The sequence below is a fragment of the Gossypium raimondii genome, chromosome 5 (assembly GCF_025698545.1).
Source record: "Gossypium raimondii isolate GPD5lz chromosome 5, ASM2569854v1, whole genome shotgun sequence".
In the NCBI taxonomy this organism is placed as follows: domain Eukaryota; kingdom Viridiplantae; phylum Streptophyta; class Magnoliopsida; order Malvales; family Malvaceae; genus Gossypium; species Gossypium raimondii.
The window spans coordinates 55,842,091-55,859,615 of record NC_068569.1 but is presented as its reverse complement, the minus strand read 5'-3'; the positions used below and the strand labels follow the sequence as shown (position 1 = coordinate 55,859,615).

Genomic DNA, 17,525 nt, shown 5'->3' with positions numbered 1-17,525 from the left:
CGAGGAATAAAATTTACAAAATCAAGCATTTAGTAGGAGTAACGAGATTAACTTTTTCAGTTACGAAAGCATTAATGATTTTTTTTATTAGGACAGAATTTAAGTTGAGTTTGTTATATTTATGAAAGAAGAGAGAAGCATTTAATGTTACAGGAAAATGTTAAGAGAAAACATTTCAACTACCTCCATATTTGATCCACTAAGCAGAGCTTTCTAAAACATCTCAACAGTGAAGTTACCCTAAGAACCGTACCATCTCCTAGGGTTGTTTCCACTTGTTCTACTAGATAAAGTCATACCTCGTGAAACATCCTTTGCAAAAAAACTCTTGAAACACAAACTAATTTTAAAAATGTGGTTGTTCCAAGAGGTGTTCCTGAATAAGGATTATCCTGATATATTTCAAACATAAGTTGTTCTCAACATAAATGTTTTTAGTAAAGGTTATTCCGAACAAGAGTTGTTCTGTGGTAATACTTTTCTTAGAAAAATTTGTTCTGAATAATAACTCTTCTTAAAAAAACACAATTGTTCTAAATAGATGTTATTTTGAGCAACAATTGTTCTGAACATACTTGTTTTTGAAACACAAATATTTTAAACAAGAGCTGTTTCAAACATTAGTTGTTCTCAACCGGAATTATTCATAAATAACAATTATGCTAGACGATGGTTATTCTAACCTGAAGCCCTATTCTGAACATAATTGTTCACAATATAGCTATTCTGAAATAACGATTGTTTTGAACAATAATTATATACTAAACAATAATTGTTCTTTTGAAAGACAAATTAAGTGAAGCAACGTTGCAACTTATTTTGAATTAATTTCATTACTAGAACAATAATTCCTTAAACATAATTTTATTTATTTCTAAAAATTAAAATATTAATATCCAAAACAAAGCATCTTTTAGAAGGCATTAATGTCAAGTTTTATGTTTCAATTGAGAGGATTGCATCATATCTTTGACAATAGTATCTAGAATGATAATAAATAAATAAAATGTAAATAGATAATTATATATATTATAAATAAATAATTTAAATTTAAAATATGTTTTAAAATTAAGTTTTTGGGTATTGGCTGGTATATCATATTTCGGCCGATACAGGTGAAATCAACTGGTACGTATTGGTATGGCCGTTATGCACCAGGATGGAACTTAAAGTTTATTATTTTGATTTACTATCAGAACGGAGCGTTCTAACCAGTATGATATCGACTATTATGATTTAACGTATCAAAAAAAAGGCTAGACTACTTTTGTTTTTTATTTATTCATCTCATTATAAGTTTAGGATTATTCATAACCCCTTTCTCAACTCATAAATAGGAAGATAATATGTTTCAAGGCACTCGAACCTATATCTTTATATATTTACAACAACACTCATATTAATCGAGTTAAAAAATAATTTTTTTTTAATTTAATCCAATCTCTAGAAAATAGTATTTTCCCCCAACCAATTCTTTCTACTTTATTGTTGGATTCTTTATTGAACAAAGAAAGGTACTTCCCATGTGAAGCAAGCTAATTGGCATTGAGACGTAAAAAACGACAGCTGGTGTAGGGACAAGACAAGCATCATCAAGTTGCGACGTGTAATGTGAAGCCGTCATTCACGCAAATCTCCCACATTTGACATTTGCCAAATGTCTTAATGTTTTTATTTAATCTTGTATTAAATACTCAACATTTGACTCTTACTTGTCCATTTTGCATTGAAAAGAATTTCATCTTAGTTAATTAGGGAATAAAGTTGGCAAATTAAATCCCTTTGTTGTATTCATTTGCGTGATGGGATTGGTTTGGAATTTTGGATTTAATCCCTATAGTTTTTTTGTACTTTTCGAATCGGTTATTTTTAGTCTTTATACCTTTTAAATTTTAAGATTTTAGTCCCGACCCAAACATTCAATTATTAGTCTTGTACTATGCGTAAAGTTGTAAATTTAAACCATATTCTCCAACTGGATCATTTTAAGTCCTTATGCTTCTTGAATTTTGAAATTCTAATCTCGACACAAACGACCGTCATTAATCTATGAACATGATTTTTAGTGAGTAATATTTGGGAGAAAAAACAAGTTGGCATGACATTACACATGAAAAAGTCTTTGCCGCATCAGATTTTGAAAACCGTTTGGCGATGATTGAAATTTAAAATTTAAAAAGTATAGAGACTAAAAATGACAAAATTAAAGTATAAAGATTAAATCCATAACTTTTGTAAAGTATAGGGACTGATAGCAGAATCTAGCATTTTTCTTATGTGGTACATATGTTTTTTTTTGGTCCAATGTGGTACCTATATATTAGACAAAAATTATACATTTTGGTACTTAATAACGGTGTTAACTTTTTAGTGCTTAATTTGGGTTTTATAGTTTGACTCGATGAAAATTCATAATCACTAATAATTAATATTAGCAATTAACTTTTATCAAATCGACTTTAAAACCCGAATTATATCATATCTATCGATGTATTTAACAAATTAAACAAATTCATAATTAACACCAAATTTATTCTACTAATTAAAATGATAAAAAATTAAATCTAATAATATTAACAATTAATTTTTATCCCGTTAATCCTAAAACTGGAATTCCACTCTAAGACATATAAAAATAATATTAACAATTATATCCTTTTGTTTAAAGTAGAAGTGAAAAGTTACTTCATATTAAAGTATACTTAATTATAAATTATAAAGTTAAAGATAAGATAAAAAAAAACATAAAATTTATTGGTTTATTTTTGTTGGAGTCCCTTTTTCATTGCGGAATTTGGTATTTAGATTAAAATAAAATAAAAACATTGAATTGTTTAATTGGGGAATGAAGTTGGCAAACAAATAATTTTATATCGGATAAATATTAAAACTATATTTAAATTTTGATTTAATATAAAATTAAACACGTATATTTTGATTTTGTGTAATTATACGTATAAAACTTTTAAAATGGTTTAAATATATACATAAAATGTTGATTTTGATTCAATTGTGCAAGAATAAATAATCAATATTTTTTGATGCTACGTAAGTATAATAATTTGAGCATGTAATACGTAAACGTAAAAGGGTATTTATCGGTAATGGTACTAATAGTTTGTAAAATTTGAATTTAATCAAAATGTTATGTATAGCATCACACATAATTAAAGTTTGTGTATCACATTACACGTTAGATTAAATTTATTTTTTGTCCAAATTTTCAAGTGAAGTAGGTTTGAGGTGGTGCATTATGTGATGGTGATTGATTTGGAATTTTGAGATTTGCTTGGTTGTTATATTATTTGGATTAAAATATATATTTGGTATTTATTAGATATGGTTTGTCACAAAATATAAGATACGATTTTCAAAATATATATATAATATTATTGAATTTAATATTAAAAATAATTAATTAATATTTATTTTTAAATGTAATAAATTTACATAAAATATAATTTTTAATAATTGATAAAAGTTAAATTGTATCTTTCGAAAACACGTTAATTTTTTCTTCAGAAATTAAAGCAAATGTTTTAAACAATAGTTTTTAAACCTTGATAGTTCTGCTAGGCCATTTCGGTGACCAATATAATCTTCTGAATTCGATCTTTGACGTCTAATCCGGGTTAGAGAGGTTACAGTAGCAGTGAAATTAATTACTATAGTAGTGAGATTAAAAGTAATAGTGAAGGATGTGTTTGGATTCAAACGCAACGATGACAATAAGATAAAATTTAAAAATAGCTATTAAGGATTTGCTAACCCTTTCTCATACGTAACCGACTCTCAAACCCATTTTCTGGATTTTGTAGACCGAAAATTATCCTATTAAAATGACCAAGTTTAGAGGTGATCTAATCACACTTAAATAAAAAGGATTGGTGGCGACTCCCATTTTCGTTTTTTTAATAAAAAGTCAATTTCAAAAAAGATTCCGGCATGAGCCTCTTTAAAAAATTTTAATTATAAATTAATTATAAATTTAAAGAATTAAGTCTGATTTAATCTAATTTTAATATTTTAAAAATTTGTAAATGTTGAACTCTTTTATCTAATATATGCTTTTATTTTGAGTTGGATTGTTTTATTTATTTAATATGTCCATTATTTTATTTTAGATCAATTTTATTTTACTAATAAAATCTTTACTTAAATCAGTGTCATGGTTAATCGTATCAATTCGGTTAAAAATGGTTAATAATTTTTTTATTTTCACTCATTGAAATCTTGAGGCATAATATTCTATCAAAATTTCAAAAATAAAAATAAAATATTTAGTAAAATTTTTCATATATGTTCTTTTAAACAACACGACAATATTTTTGAATTAATTTGATCAATGATTCTTCGTCGTCTCGGGTTGTATTCTATTGGTACTTATTAATAACGAGATATGCTTTTCTAAAGCAAGTGAGTTCACAAATTTTGCTTTCCTTTAAAAATATTTTTCATATTTTTGTGATACCAAGAGATATAAAAATTAATCTTATTATGAAATTTTAATTCACTTCAAAAATATAAATGTTTTATGTGAAGACAAGGGCGAGGTTAGAATTTTTTTTGGGTGGAAGTAAAATGTATATTTTCACGATAGTAAAATGCAATTTCATTGTTTTAATAGCCTATATCTTTATAATCTTTAAAGGATTAAATTAATTTTTTTTTTATCATTTGGGGGGATAAAGTACAATTTTACTATTACTAATTCAAAATTTTATAAATTATAAATGGGCCTTTAAGGGGGGTCGGAGCGTGCTAGCCCCCTGGCTTCACCACTATTTCAAGGATCATAATTAAATATTAGATTTTCCACTTTTAAATTTTAAATTTTTTATATAATCTTCTTATTATAATTTTGGTTTTTAAAATAAATTCGTCCGGATTTACTTTTTCTAAATTGGGCCAAATTTGAATAAATAAATAATTTTTTTTTGGACCGAGCTTAGAAAATTGCCCTTGAGGACCTCTAATATGATAGGTAAAGCTTCAAATTATCCAAAAGTGTTATGGCTACCATGTAAAATTAGTACCTTGCGTTGCTTTGTTAAGTGCAAAGATTTGAAGTATATTGGTTCTAGAACTGTTTCTTATTGTAGATGGAAATGGAAAGGGAAGCATCGATCTTGAGAAGCAACTCAAAAAGATTGGCTTGCTTACTTCAAGGCCGAACTTAGATGATTGGAGAAATGGCTGGTTGCCCAACATCAATTCCATATATTCTTGCACATTTTGAGGATGACATGATGGAGGACACTCCTATGGACAATACTTGGGATCTTTAAACTTCCCTCCATCCTTTGAGGATGATCCTACACCTGCTGCTGAGAGGATAGTAAATTCTGCTGGTGCTCAAATATACGCGGGGAACGCACGATAATGCTACTCAAACTCTCCTCCATGAACCTCTTCATAGGCCTTTTTATTCTATGCGGAGCCAGCTCCAGAAACCACAACAATATATAAAGGAGATGAGTGGGAAAAAGACGAAGAAGAAGAAGCCATGAATCTTGGGCTCATACTGTATTGCATGAAATTGCATGAATTTCTGTTAAGCTGTGTCCACCTCTCGGCAAGGGGCAGTACTGTTGGAAGATGCAAGTCTTCAAAGTATGCTTTTCCTCTTGCCTTTGTTTAAACTGTCCAAGTTAAACATGATATGGGCAAAAACAGTTGAGCCCCAACCAAACTTGTTTATTTCCTTTGTATCATCCATTGTGTACAAAAATTCGATTGGGACCCCAATTCATTTATTCCTGGACATACCACGTAGCCGATAACAAGAAGGTAATATCCCCTAATGTATGGATTTCAATCCTCACAATCTTGAGGGACTGTAGAAAATTTGTCCTTCAATCATTCTAAATGGAGCAAAGAACTTTTTGGATTTGGTTTTTCTATTTGTAAGTACTTTAAACAAGCTTCATTACCTTCGTTTGCTTTCTTATGATCTTTTCCCACAAATTGTAGAGAGATAATATGGTATTCCTGAGCTGTCTTCTGATCAGCTTTCATATACTCGTCGCTTGTGGGGGTAGAAAATTTTGTTGTCATACAAAATGTGGTCACCACTATTTTCGTCATCCTCATGATTGGTCTCTCCAATATGGCGTTATAGGCCGCTGGGTGGTGAACCACTAGAAAATCTACCATTTCTATGGTGGTTTGTTCACCATCTCCTAGGACTACCGGACGGACAATGCATCCCTTATTTAACAACCTCCTAACTTGGAAAGAGGAAATGTTAGTTGTGACCACCAGAGGGTCTTCTCCTTTCGCATCTAGAACATTCCTATCATCTTGGTCGGAGAAATGAAGGTTTCTTCATTGTGGCTGAAACCAACAGGACACTTCCCATGTGAGCCTTCCTCTTCGAGTTCAAGGCAATCCATTCTGTGTGCTTTCCTCCTACTAATACATCGATGATCCCTCTCACCGACCTCTTTCCCCTGTCATCGTGTTGTGACCATGATGGTCCCGTTAAACTGATGAGGCTCTTAGTCTAGGAACTGCTTAAGATGACCCTTTCGGATGACCTTCTCAATAAAGTCCTTTAAATGTACATTGGTTAAGCTAATAATTTTTATTTTAATGGGAATATTAAATGTACAAAAATTGTAAAAATAAATTTCATCCCTTTACCAAAAAAGGGAAATGTTATTATTTAAATTTTGCATGCTTTTCAATTTAGTTCTTATTTAAATTTTTATTAAATTAATCACTAGAAATCATCCACCAAATTATTCATAAAATCATTCACGATTCACGTCATACACGAACATAATACTTTCATCACGTAGAACATAGAAAATAATTATACACACTTAATTCTTACAAATTCACATCAAATTATACATTCAAATAAACATAACATAATAATTGGAACAACTTACCCATGCTTTCTCCCACTTCCATCTTCGTCTTCAAGCCTCCATGGTTGGTTTCATATGAAAGGACACTCTTGAACTAGAATTGGATGTAATATCTCACTTTAATTTCAAAAAATTGTAGGTTAGAAATATGCTTGAATAAGAAATGGACCAAATCGAAATAAATGGAAAAACATATTTTCCTCTCTCTTCCCTCCATGCACCCACGTGGTTTTAATATAAGAGAATAATTTCTCTTCTTATCTCTAGACTTTTATTTATTTAACATTTAATTAAATGATTTTAATTTAATGGTTATAATTTCTCCCATGAAAATATCTCTCTTTTATAATTTAAAATTCAAAATAGTATTTAATGACAAAATGACCAAATTGCCCTTTAAAATATCTTGTCATATTTAAGACATAAGGGTACAATAGTATTTTTAGAAACATGGCATATTTATTTGTCCTACAATTAAGCCATTTTCTCACAAAATAGTAAATTTACACTTTAGTCCCTATACTTTTGACCACTTTCCAATCTAGTCCATATCTTAATTTTGGACTTCACCTATCAATTCATATCCATATCACATTCATAAAAATGTATCTCTTAAAATTTTTCCATTTTTCTAAAATAGTAAAATTTACACTTTTAATCCTTCTTTCACAAACTTCCGATTTAATCTTTACTAAATTTTCACTGTTCATACTTTTTATTTCTCAATGTCGAATTTGACTTTACTATCATTATTCAATTGATAAACACTTGCTTTTTGAGAAATTTTGATATTTATGTTTCGAAATACTACCATTGGCGACACTGAAATTTTTGGGGTGTTACAATCAATTTTTTTATCACTCCACCGGTGATTCAAATGACACATTTGGTTCTCCTAAAAAAAAACCAACACATTTGGGTAGCATTATTGACTATGAATGTACATTAAAATGATTTTTAGATAGAATTCAAGTCTTCTGGATAAAAAGGACAACTTTAAGAGAGTTTTGTCTCCTGTTTAAGCATTCAACCCAATTCAACTCAAAATTTAATTAGAATCTATAATAAAACACATATTGATAATTCATGTACTATATTAGATGTTTTAAAGTACATGTACCACATTGAAAATTTTATGAAAGTACAAGCACTATAATAAAACACATTTTGATAGTTCATGTATCACATTGGACATTCATTTTCAAAGTATAAGTATCACATTGGATATTTTATGAAAGTACATGTACCAAATGTGACATTATCCCTCAAAATTTAATCGAATCTAGCATAATTATGGAATACACAAAGTTATATAATAAAAATCAAATAAAAATATAAATATTTATCCATTAATCAAACTCGGATGGTAAAATAAGATTGTGAGTTGGATCTGTATTATATACCATAATGATACAACTACCAAATTTATACTCAAAATTCCCAAAAATGTGATGCAATAAATATGAATATATATTCATTTATTTTATGGATAATTATTAAATTTATACGTCAAAATTTATCTAATTTAATACATGAAATTTGCTTTGGTGTATTAAATCAATCGAGTCTTAGTTCGTTTTGCATTGAGATTGTTGTTAGTGCAGAATGACGTGAGTTCGAGTGGTATTGAAGAGCATTTATTCTCCTATTTAAGGGTTGGGTGAGTTATAAGTAATTCTAAGCATTGTTTGTTGCTAGTGCAGGAGAAGGTGGATTCGAGTGCGTTGAAACGCATCATCCTCCTATTTAATGGCTTGTATAAAAAATAAGAGATATAATATTTAAATCTTCCCATTATTAATTCAATTAAAGTCTTATCTTATTTTTATATAAATTTTTAATAAATATAAATTTAACTTTGATCTCAAGGTTTATGAATGATTTCTGAGTAAAAGGGATCAACATTCGCTTAATACATAATCAAGTACTTGAATTTCATATTTTTTTAATGTGATATACATATTATGTTATTTTTTAAGGGTAAATTATACAAATAGTCACTTTGATTTCAATTCAGTCACTCAACTTTCAAAAAAATGACAAATCAGTCACTAATTTCATCGAAAAGTGACAAATCAGTCACCTACTAACATTTTCCATTACAGACCTAACGGGACAACTGAAGTGGCTAATTAACTAGCCATATTGGATATGTCCATGGTGGAAACCCACCTATTTTAAGAAGAAATTGAAAAAAAAACCCTAATAACAAAAGAAGAAGAGCAATAAGAAAAATAAGAAGAATAGACTATAAAATCCCTCTCAAAGTCTCCAACTGACCCCACAAATGAACCTGCAGCACCAATGACAAGTGCTCTAACCAGTCCCACTTGCACCACCATTAAATTGGGTTAAGGTTTTTTCCCCATATTCTTCCTCTTATTCCATTGGTTGTTGCTGTTGTGGATAAATTTCAATCTCCCCCAACACTTAATCTACTGGACACACAATCGAGTATGGGGAAAGACTATAAAATCCCTTAATTGTTGCTGTTGTGGATAAATTACAATCGGATTCTTGTAAGGTAAGAAATTGGAGATGTTGTACAGGCTGCTGTTGATGAATCAAAGGTGGCCTGAGTAGGGAATTTTTTCTTTATTCTTCTTCTTATTCTACTGCAAGTTAACGGGGGTAATGGCATAGAGGTCACCGTTTCCACGTGAGATGCCAACATGACAAGTTAACAAGTCACCTCAACTTTCTATTACGTCTGTTATGATAATAATTGATTTGTCATTTTTCAAACGTTGAGTGACTAAATTAAAATTAAGTGACTATTTTATCAATTGCATCAAAATTGAATGACTATTGGTGTAATTTACTCACTTTTTAACTCAATGTAATACCTATACTTGACAAAGTTTTACATTTTGCTACATAAAGATAACCGTGTTAGCTTTTTAATATTTATTTTAAGTTTTGAAGTTAATATTCATACTTAATTAGTAATATTAACAATTAACTTTCATAAAATCAATCCTAAAACCCGTATTCGATCATCCATCAAATTATATTTAACACAATAAATTTAAAACTAAACAAATTTACAATTAATAAAATAATGAAAAATACAAACCTACTTATTTTAGTAATTGACTTTTATCCAATCACATTTATATACAAAACAAAACCCTAAATCACCATTACTATATATTCCTAATTACAAATATTTACAATCATCAAAATGATAAAACACAAAATCCCATTTTTAATCTTTGCTTCATTCAAACAAAAATAAGCCCCAAAAAGAAAACAGAAAATGGGGTTTTACTTTTAATCCAGTTTGTGAAGGGTTGAAATTGAAAAAAGAGAAAAATTTTATAGAAATATTTAAAGTTACAAAAAGAAGAAATAATCAGATCTGAGATATAATAATAACATCACCAAACCCTAAATCATATATATTCTCTAAGAACAAAGATAACAATCACCGCTTGATCAAAATCAAAGGGCTTAGATTTCATCATACTCATTAAAAAGACTAGGATCGTTTTTTCCATCTTAATCATATATCTCTTTTTTTTTTCGCTTAAAAATAGCAAAAATTTAGAAAAATAGATTTGAATAATTCTTCATCATCAATCATGATCATCATGTTGATCAAAGACATAAAGCAGTGCAGTAGAGATCATCAACGTCATCCAACGGTGGAAAATTGAGATCAAAAGGCTTCAATGTTTGATTTTGCTTACATGAAGATGAAGCCATATCCCCATCGTCGACGACAACCGACGATGATGAATCACAGTCACTGTGAAAATCCTCTGGCAACACCGGCGGTTTCCGATGGTGATGATATTTCCGGTCCGACACAACCGATTCCGGCGGCGGTTGGGTTGGTCTTGGTCCACTAAAAGACTCCACCGTACTACTCATACTGCTCCTCGTCGGTCTTTGTGGGTTCATATCCGGGTCTTGAAAATTACCCATCGGGTATAACCGTCGGTGGTGGTGATCGATCGGAAAAGCGGTAGTATTCGAGGGATTGATTGGGAAATTCGTTTTGGCTTTCGGTCCACGCAGTGTCATCGCCGCCGTATCGTAAGCTCGAGCCGCTTCTTCGGCGGAATCGAAAGTACCTAACCAAACCCTGGTTTTTTTCCACGGGTCTCGGATCTCAGCTGCGAATCTACCCCATGGTCTTTTTCGAACACCTCTGTATTTGGGTTCTTCTCCATCGGGGACGGCGGCGGCGGCGGCGGCGGGACCCCTCTCTCTCCTCATCGGAAAATAAGTAAAAAAAATGGGATTTTTTTTTCGAATCTCACAAAAGGGTTATCCAAAATCAAAGTGTATAAGCTCAAAATGTTAAATAAATGGTAATAATTGTTATAGAAATACAAAGGGGATTGATGATGAAAAAAAGATTATAGATAAAAAAGGAAGTAAACTGACTAAATCAACCCAACCCAAAACTAATATATTCATAAAATTTATATAAATTTAAAAAAGAAAAGAAAAGAAAAAGATTGAAGATGAAAGAGAGAGAGAGAGATCAAAGAAAACCAAACAAAATAACTGGGAAAAACAATTTGTAGAAGGAGATAGGTGTGGGACGGGAACTGGATGGCACCAAGGTAGGAGGGGAGGCCAACCCTTCTCATCTACACATAAATTATTTTTATTTCTTTTTATGAAAAGGATTTTTTATTTTATTTTTGTATAGTTTTTTTTTATATCATATTAAAAATCTTTTAATTTATATTGATTTAAGAGTTAGGATTTGATTAGGGAAAATTAGATAAAAAAAAGACGGTTTTTAAAAATAATTAAGAATTTAGGATTTTTTATATTTAACAAATACGTAGGAAGATTTTTTTCTCTTCAAAATCGACTTATTTTCTTAAATATAAAAAACCTAAATCACTAATTATTTTTAAAAACGGCCTTTTATTTAATTTACCCTTTGGTTCATATATTATTGGTAAGGATGAAATCGATTTGGTTCAGTCGGATTTTTTTGAATCATTCATTTTAATTCGGTTCGGTTATTGATTTTTTATATTAATTGTTAATAAATTTTAAATTTTTTAACTAATTTAAATATAAATATTTATTTTATATAAAAATTAAAATAAATTATATATTAAATAAAAATAGATTTTGGTTTAGTTTTGTGTAACCGCAATTTTTAAACTTACATTCCATAAACCATCCAAACAACTCAATTTGGGTCGATTTTCGATTTTTCAATTTTTCTTATTCAGCCGTACTTTGGTGCAATATTTTAACTTTACAAACAAATTTATATATCATTATATCATTTTTTTGCTAAAGTACATATGTAAATTATTAGTAAATTTTTTGGGTAAATTAAAGAAATATATTATTATTTTTTACAATTTAAGTATTTAGGCTTTTTTTTATATTTTCCAGAATATGTTATTTTTGTAGAGAGAAATGAAAACGTGTCCTACAAGACGAGTTTTCACTTTGTTAAAAAATATTTTTTTTCTTTTTTTTTTCTCTTGTAGTTAGAAATTAGAAGTTTATAGATTTATTCTTATCTGTGTTTTAGATAGACATTGTTATAGTTTTAAGGTATGTTTGAATTTACATTGATGCCGTGGAGCACAGTGACCTACAAATTTCATCTGTCATTTGAGGATGGAGCCATCACCTGAGAAGTTGGGATTGCATTGCAACTCATGGTCCCGGTTGACGTTGATTAAACGGTTAGGGGTTGAAGTGTATCTAGGGTTTCAAGTTTACAAATGTTATGCTGTCAAGGGATGAAGTATAACTAGGGGACCAATTGATAGTGGTTATGTAAACACGACAATTAGTTTCACCTCATCAAAGGAGGATGCTTTATAAAACCCATATAGAAGTCTAAGATCATAGTCATAGTGAAAAACACAGGGGCCTTCGAGTATAATTAAGTTATTTGTTTTATCTGTCTCCACCAAAGGCGGTGAGCTCATTACGGTAACCTATGACAGAGTTGGAGGCAACAAGGTTTCCAGCGGGAAAGAGTTATTGTGCGGTGCATAAAAGATGAAATGCGAATCAGGCTAACATCAATTGTTTGTTGACATACATGTGTTGTTACAGGTATGTGTCATGGTTAACGATATTGATTCTCATTCTGACCTTTATTCGAGATTATATTACGTATGGTGAGGTACTTGTGTTTTTTCAGGCATGTCTTAATGATCATCTGAAATTGGATTCAGACATGATATCTAACTTTATATTACCTACGGTGAAAGTGAGTCCTAGGATCCTGATCCCAGTTCTGATTGCACACATCTGTACCATAAGGCATGGTTGGCAAAACAGAAGGCGTTAGATAAGATGCATAGAGTGTGGGAGAAATCATATAATGATTTTTGGAAATGATGTCAGGTACTGGAGCGGTACATACTAAGTCCCGTAACCGATATACAAACGGAGCCTTCGTATTACCACGATTGCTTGGTCCCTGGAAAAAGAGTTTTCCATCATTTTTTCTGGACTTTCAAGCAATGCATAACTGCATTCTAGTATTGTAAGCCACTTGTACAAATTGGCAACACATACATGTACGAGAGATACCAACATCAGTTGCTGTTGGCATTTGTACAAGATTGTAATCAGAAAATCTTGCTAATAATTTTTACAATAACTCCCGAAGAATTCAGAGATGACTGAGATTTCTTCTTGACTAACTTAAGAAGGCATGTTGTGCCGTAACCTACCATATGCATAATTTAGGACAGGGGAACCGGAATACAAGTTGCAATCGATTGGCGTTCAAGCCTTTGGAACCGTGTACACCATAGGTATTGTGTATAACATACAGGGTCTAACTACATGGGTCGATACCATAAGGATGTAGAGCGGTGACATGTCATTAACATGGGTATGTTGTGCATAGTATTTTCTATATCACCACTTAACATATACATTGGCTCGCAATGCATAGATATAATATTTATTGTCTTCGGCAGGGTATGAGCTTGTCTAACATAGATTTCATGAAATGTTGGAGAAATTGCAAGTTGTAAATGAACACGGTGCGATGTACCTCGATGGGATACCCAATGAGTAGTAGACGCAATCGTATGATGGAGGACTACGATATAGACACATGACAACGAATTTAGTGAAATACATTAATTCCGTACGAAATAGGACGTGTCATTTGTCGGTAACCTCGATGTTCAATCAAACGTATTTCTGATTAGCATCTTTATTTCCTAAGTGGGCTGAGAAATACGAGGGAAAGATAGAGGGTGCTCACGGTTGGTACGAGTCGGTATTGAAAGATATTGGAGAAAATGCAGAAAGAGTGAACCCATTGTCTTCAGTGTGTCACTCGTGTCTAAATCAAGTATTTCAGGTTACAGAGTTCAGCAAACCCAACGAATGAGTTATTGGGGGACTGTACTGTGTAGACCTGAGACGAAGGACCTGCGATTGTGAGAGATTTCAAGCACTTCGTTATCCATGTGCAAATGCAATTGTGACACGTGCCTCGGGATGTGTAGATTGCATGACCTACGTTGACGAAGTTTACAAACTACAACGCATATATAATGTTTGGAAATCTGAATTCCTACTTGTCCCGAATGAAAGCATGTAGGCACCTACCTCGTAAGATCCTTTTGAGTTGGTACCAGATATTAACTTATGGCACAAGCCAAAATGTCAGCCAAACTCAACTCGAATAAGAGACAATATGAATATTCGGGAGTGGATAGACCAACTGAGATTATGCATTTACTGTAGGAACCTAGGGCGCACTAAGCTAACATGTCCACACCTGGATGGAATATCGAGGAGAAGAATTAATTAAAACACTAACTCATTTATTGATAAACATAGAAAAGAATTAAAAAAACATATAAATTCCATATGTTTATTTTACTCATTTACTTTTTTTTTTTGGAAATTGTAAGTTAGTAATTATTAAAGTAAGATATATTTCAATACAAAATAAGATATTTTAAATATTTTCTCATACATTATGAAAAATCATTACTTTTTAAAATATTGTAATTGATAAATGGAAAGAGAGAAGCTGAAATGAAAAAGTAGAAAAAAAAGAAAAAGAAAGAAAGATTGGAACTAACCATATGATATATGGTACAAAACAAATCAATTTAATAAATTTGTTGTGTAGATTGTAAATAAGTGTACATTTGGGATGTAAAATAAAGTATACAATTTGGTGTCAATGAAAGTGGAACAAATACATTATGGGTGGAGATATTTATTATAATATAGATTAAAATTTAACAAACTAAAGAATGAAATATTTTAGAAAAATTACAAATAACATAATCATTATCATCCAGAATGTGTGCCATAACTGGGTGGGCGTCGGATACGCCTAAGGTTCCGCCGAACAAGTTAGGGTGGCGACTCATCATCGTCTTTGTCTTCGTCTTCACATGGACCTTGATGTTGATCTCCATATTCACCTCCTTTCTCTATGGTTGACTATGTTTGGGTCCTAGTTGCCCATCGTACATCCCCCTGTATAAATAGGCAGTAAACCAAACAATATATTCATAAAATTTATATAAATTTAAAAAATAAAAGAAAAGAAAAAGAATGAAGATGAGAGAGAGAGAGAGAGATCAAAGAAAACCAAACAAAATAACTGGGAAAAACAATTTGAAGAAGAAGGAGATAGGTGTGGGATGGGAACTGGATGGCACCAAGGTAGGAGGGGGAGGCCAACCCTTCTCATCTACACATAAATTCTTTTTATTTTATTTTTGTATGGGTTTTTTTATATCATATTAAAAATCTTTTAATTTATATTGATTTAAGAGTCAGAATTTGATTTAGGGAAAATTAGATAAAAAAGACGGTTTTTAAAAATAAATTAAGGATTTAGGGTTTTTTTTATATTTAACAAATACGTAGGAAGATTTTTGCTTTTCTCTTCAAAACCGACTTATTTTCTTATATATATATATATATACATATATATATATAAAACTAAGTCACTAATTATTTTTAAAACGGCCTTTTTATTTAATTTACCCTTTAGTTCATATATTATTGGTAAGGATAAAATCGATTTGGTTTAGTCAGATTTTTGAATCATTTATTTTAATTTGGTTTGATTATTGATTTTTATATTAATTTTTAATAAATTTTAAATTATTTTAACTAATATAAATATAAATATTTATTTTTATAGAATAAAAATTAAAATAAATTATATATTAAATAAAAATAGATTCTGGTTTAGTTTCGTGTAACTGCAATTTTAAAACTTTCATTCCTTAAACCATCCAAACAACTCAATCTGGGTCCATTTTCGGTTTTTCAATTTTTCTTATTCAGCCCTACTTTGGTGCAATATTTTAACTTTACAAACAAATTTATATATCATTATATCATTTTTTTTGCTAAAGTACACATGTAATCATTCAATTATTAGTAAATTTTTTGGGTAAAATTAAAGAAATATATTATTATTATTTAAAATTTAAGTATTTAAGTTGTTTTTTATATTTACCAAGATATGTTGTTTTTGGAGAGAGAAATGAAAACGCGTCTTGTAGGATGCACACATTGTGTCAATTTAGTCAATTTAGTCTTAATTCTAAAAAATGTTAACCCTCAATTTAGTCTTTTTTCAAATTTATTTTCTTTGTGAAAATTTCACCTAAAAAGCTAAAAAAAAAACACACGCACACATTTATCAACTAAATTTGATCAAAATTTTACCAAAAAATAGAAACACTCAAAAATCCAAGTTTTTCTCATTGTTTTAAAATTAGCCCTCAACATCGCAAAGAAAAACAAAACTACAATAACAAATCAAATTACACAATATGTACATGTTTAGAATTAAATTTAGAATCAATACTAAATTAACACAATGTATAAATATTGAGGGTTAAAGTTGCTATTATGTCAATTTTAAAAACTGTCAAATCATCTTTCCGTTATCTTTATATTTTAGTAAATTTAATATTTTTTTTTTGAAATTTTTCATAGGATGGATTTCAAACTATTTGTGCCTAACATAATATTCATTTGGTGAGTCGAATAAACACATCTAAGGCTGTTTGGAGAGGGATGGCTTATTAAGGGTAGCTAAAATTCCCCACTTTGAAATAATTCCGAAGTTGATTGCCGCTTTATGTAAAAAAATAGAGGTAGAAAATGCATACTTTCCATTTTCCATGCGAGAAAGCTACTATTATGTTGGGAGATGTATCTTTAATAACCAATCTTATAGTTGATAAACAACCAATAACCAAAGAGAGCTATAAGCTGCTATTATGTCAATTTTAAAAACTGTCGAGTTATCTTTCCATTAACGTTCGTTGACAAAAAAAATTTTGAATAGTTAGTTGATGATTTTGTAACTTTTCATAGTTAGGTAACAAAAAAAAAATCTTACCAATAGTTGCGTAACTGCCACTATAATTTACACTTTATTGTTATAATATTTATATTTAATTATTTACTATTCTCGAATCAAATATGTGTTACTCTTTCAATTTTACTTGTGGAGTTTAAAACTCTATTAACAACGTGTCAAATAATTTTCTTTTAATCGACTCCCATCTTTGATTTATTCTAATAAATGATTTTTCCATTTAAAATTTTAAATATAAATTAAAATTTTTGATTCATTGTAATTGTCTAGTAAAATTAAAAATAAAGATGTTATTGAAGGTTTCTTTTTATTAAAAT

The 17,525-nt window shown here is 30.0% G+C and overlaps 1 protein-coding gene across 1 annotated transcript; it reads right to left on the bottom strand.

Moving 5' to 3' along the window:
- Positions 1-10,244: 10,244 nt before the first annotated feature.
- LOC105768493 (ethylene-responsive transcription factor 3) lies at positions 10,245-11,481 on the bottom strand. Its single transcript, XM_012588430.2, has one exon. The coding sequence runs from the start codon at positions 11,097-11,099 to the stop codon at positions 10,476-10,478; it is 624 nt and encodes a 207-aa protein (XP_012443884.1). The 5' UTR covers positions 11,100-11,481; the 3' UTR covers positions 10,245-10,475.
- Between the last annotated feature and the right edge of the window lie 6,044 nt (positions 11,482-17,525).

Bases quoted from the DNA above. Each gene is read 5' to 3' on its own strand.
- LOC105768493 (XM_012588430.2), bottom strand. From the start codon at position 11,099: ATGAGGAGAGAGAGGGGTCCCGCCGCCGCCGCCGCCGCCGTCCCCGAT.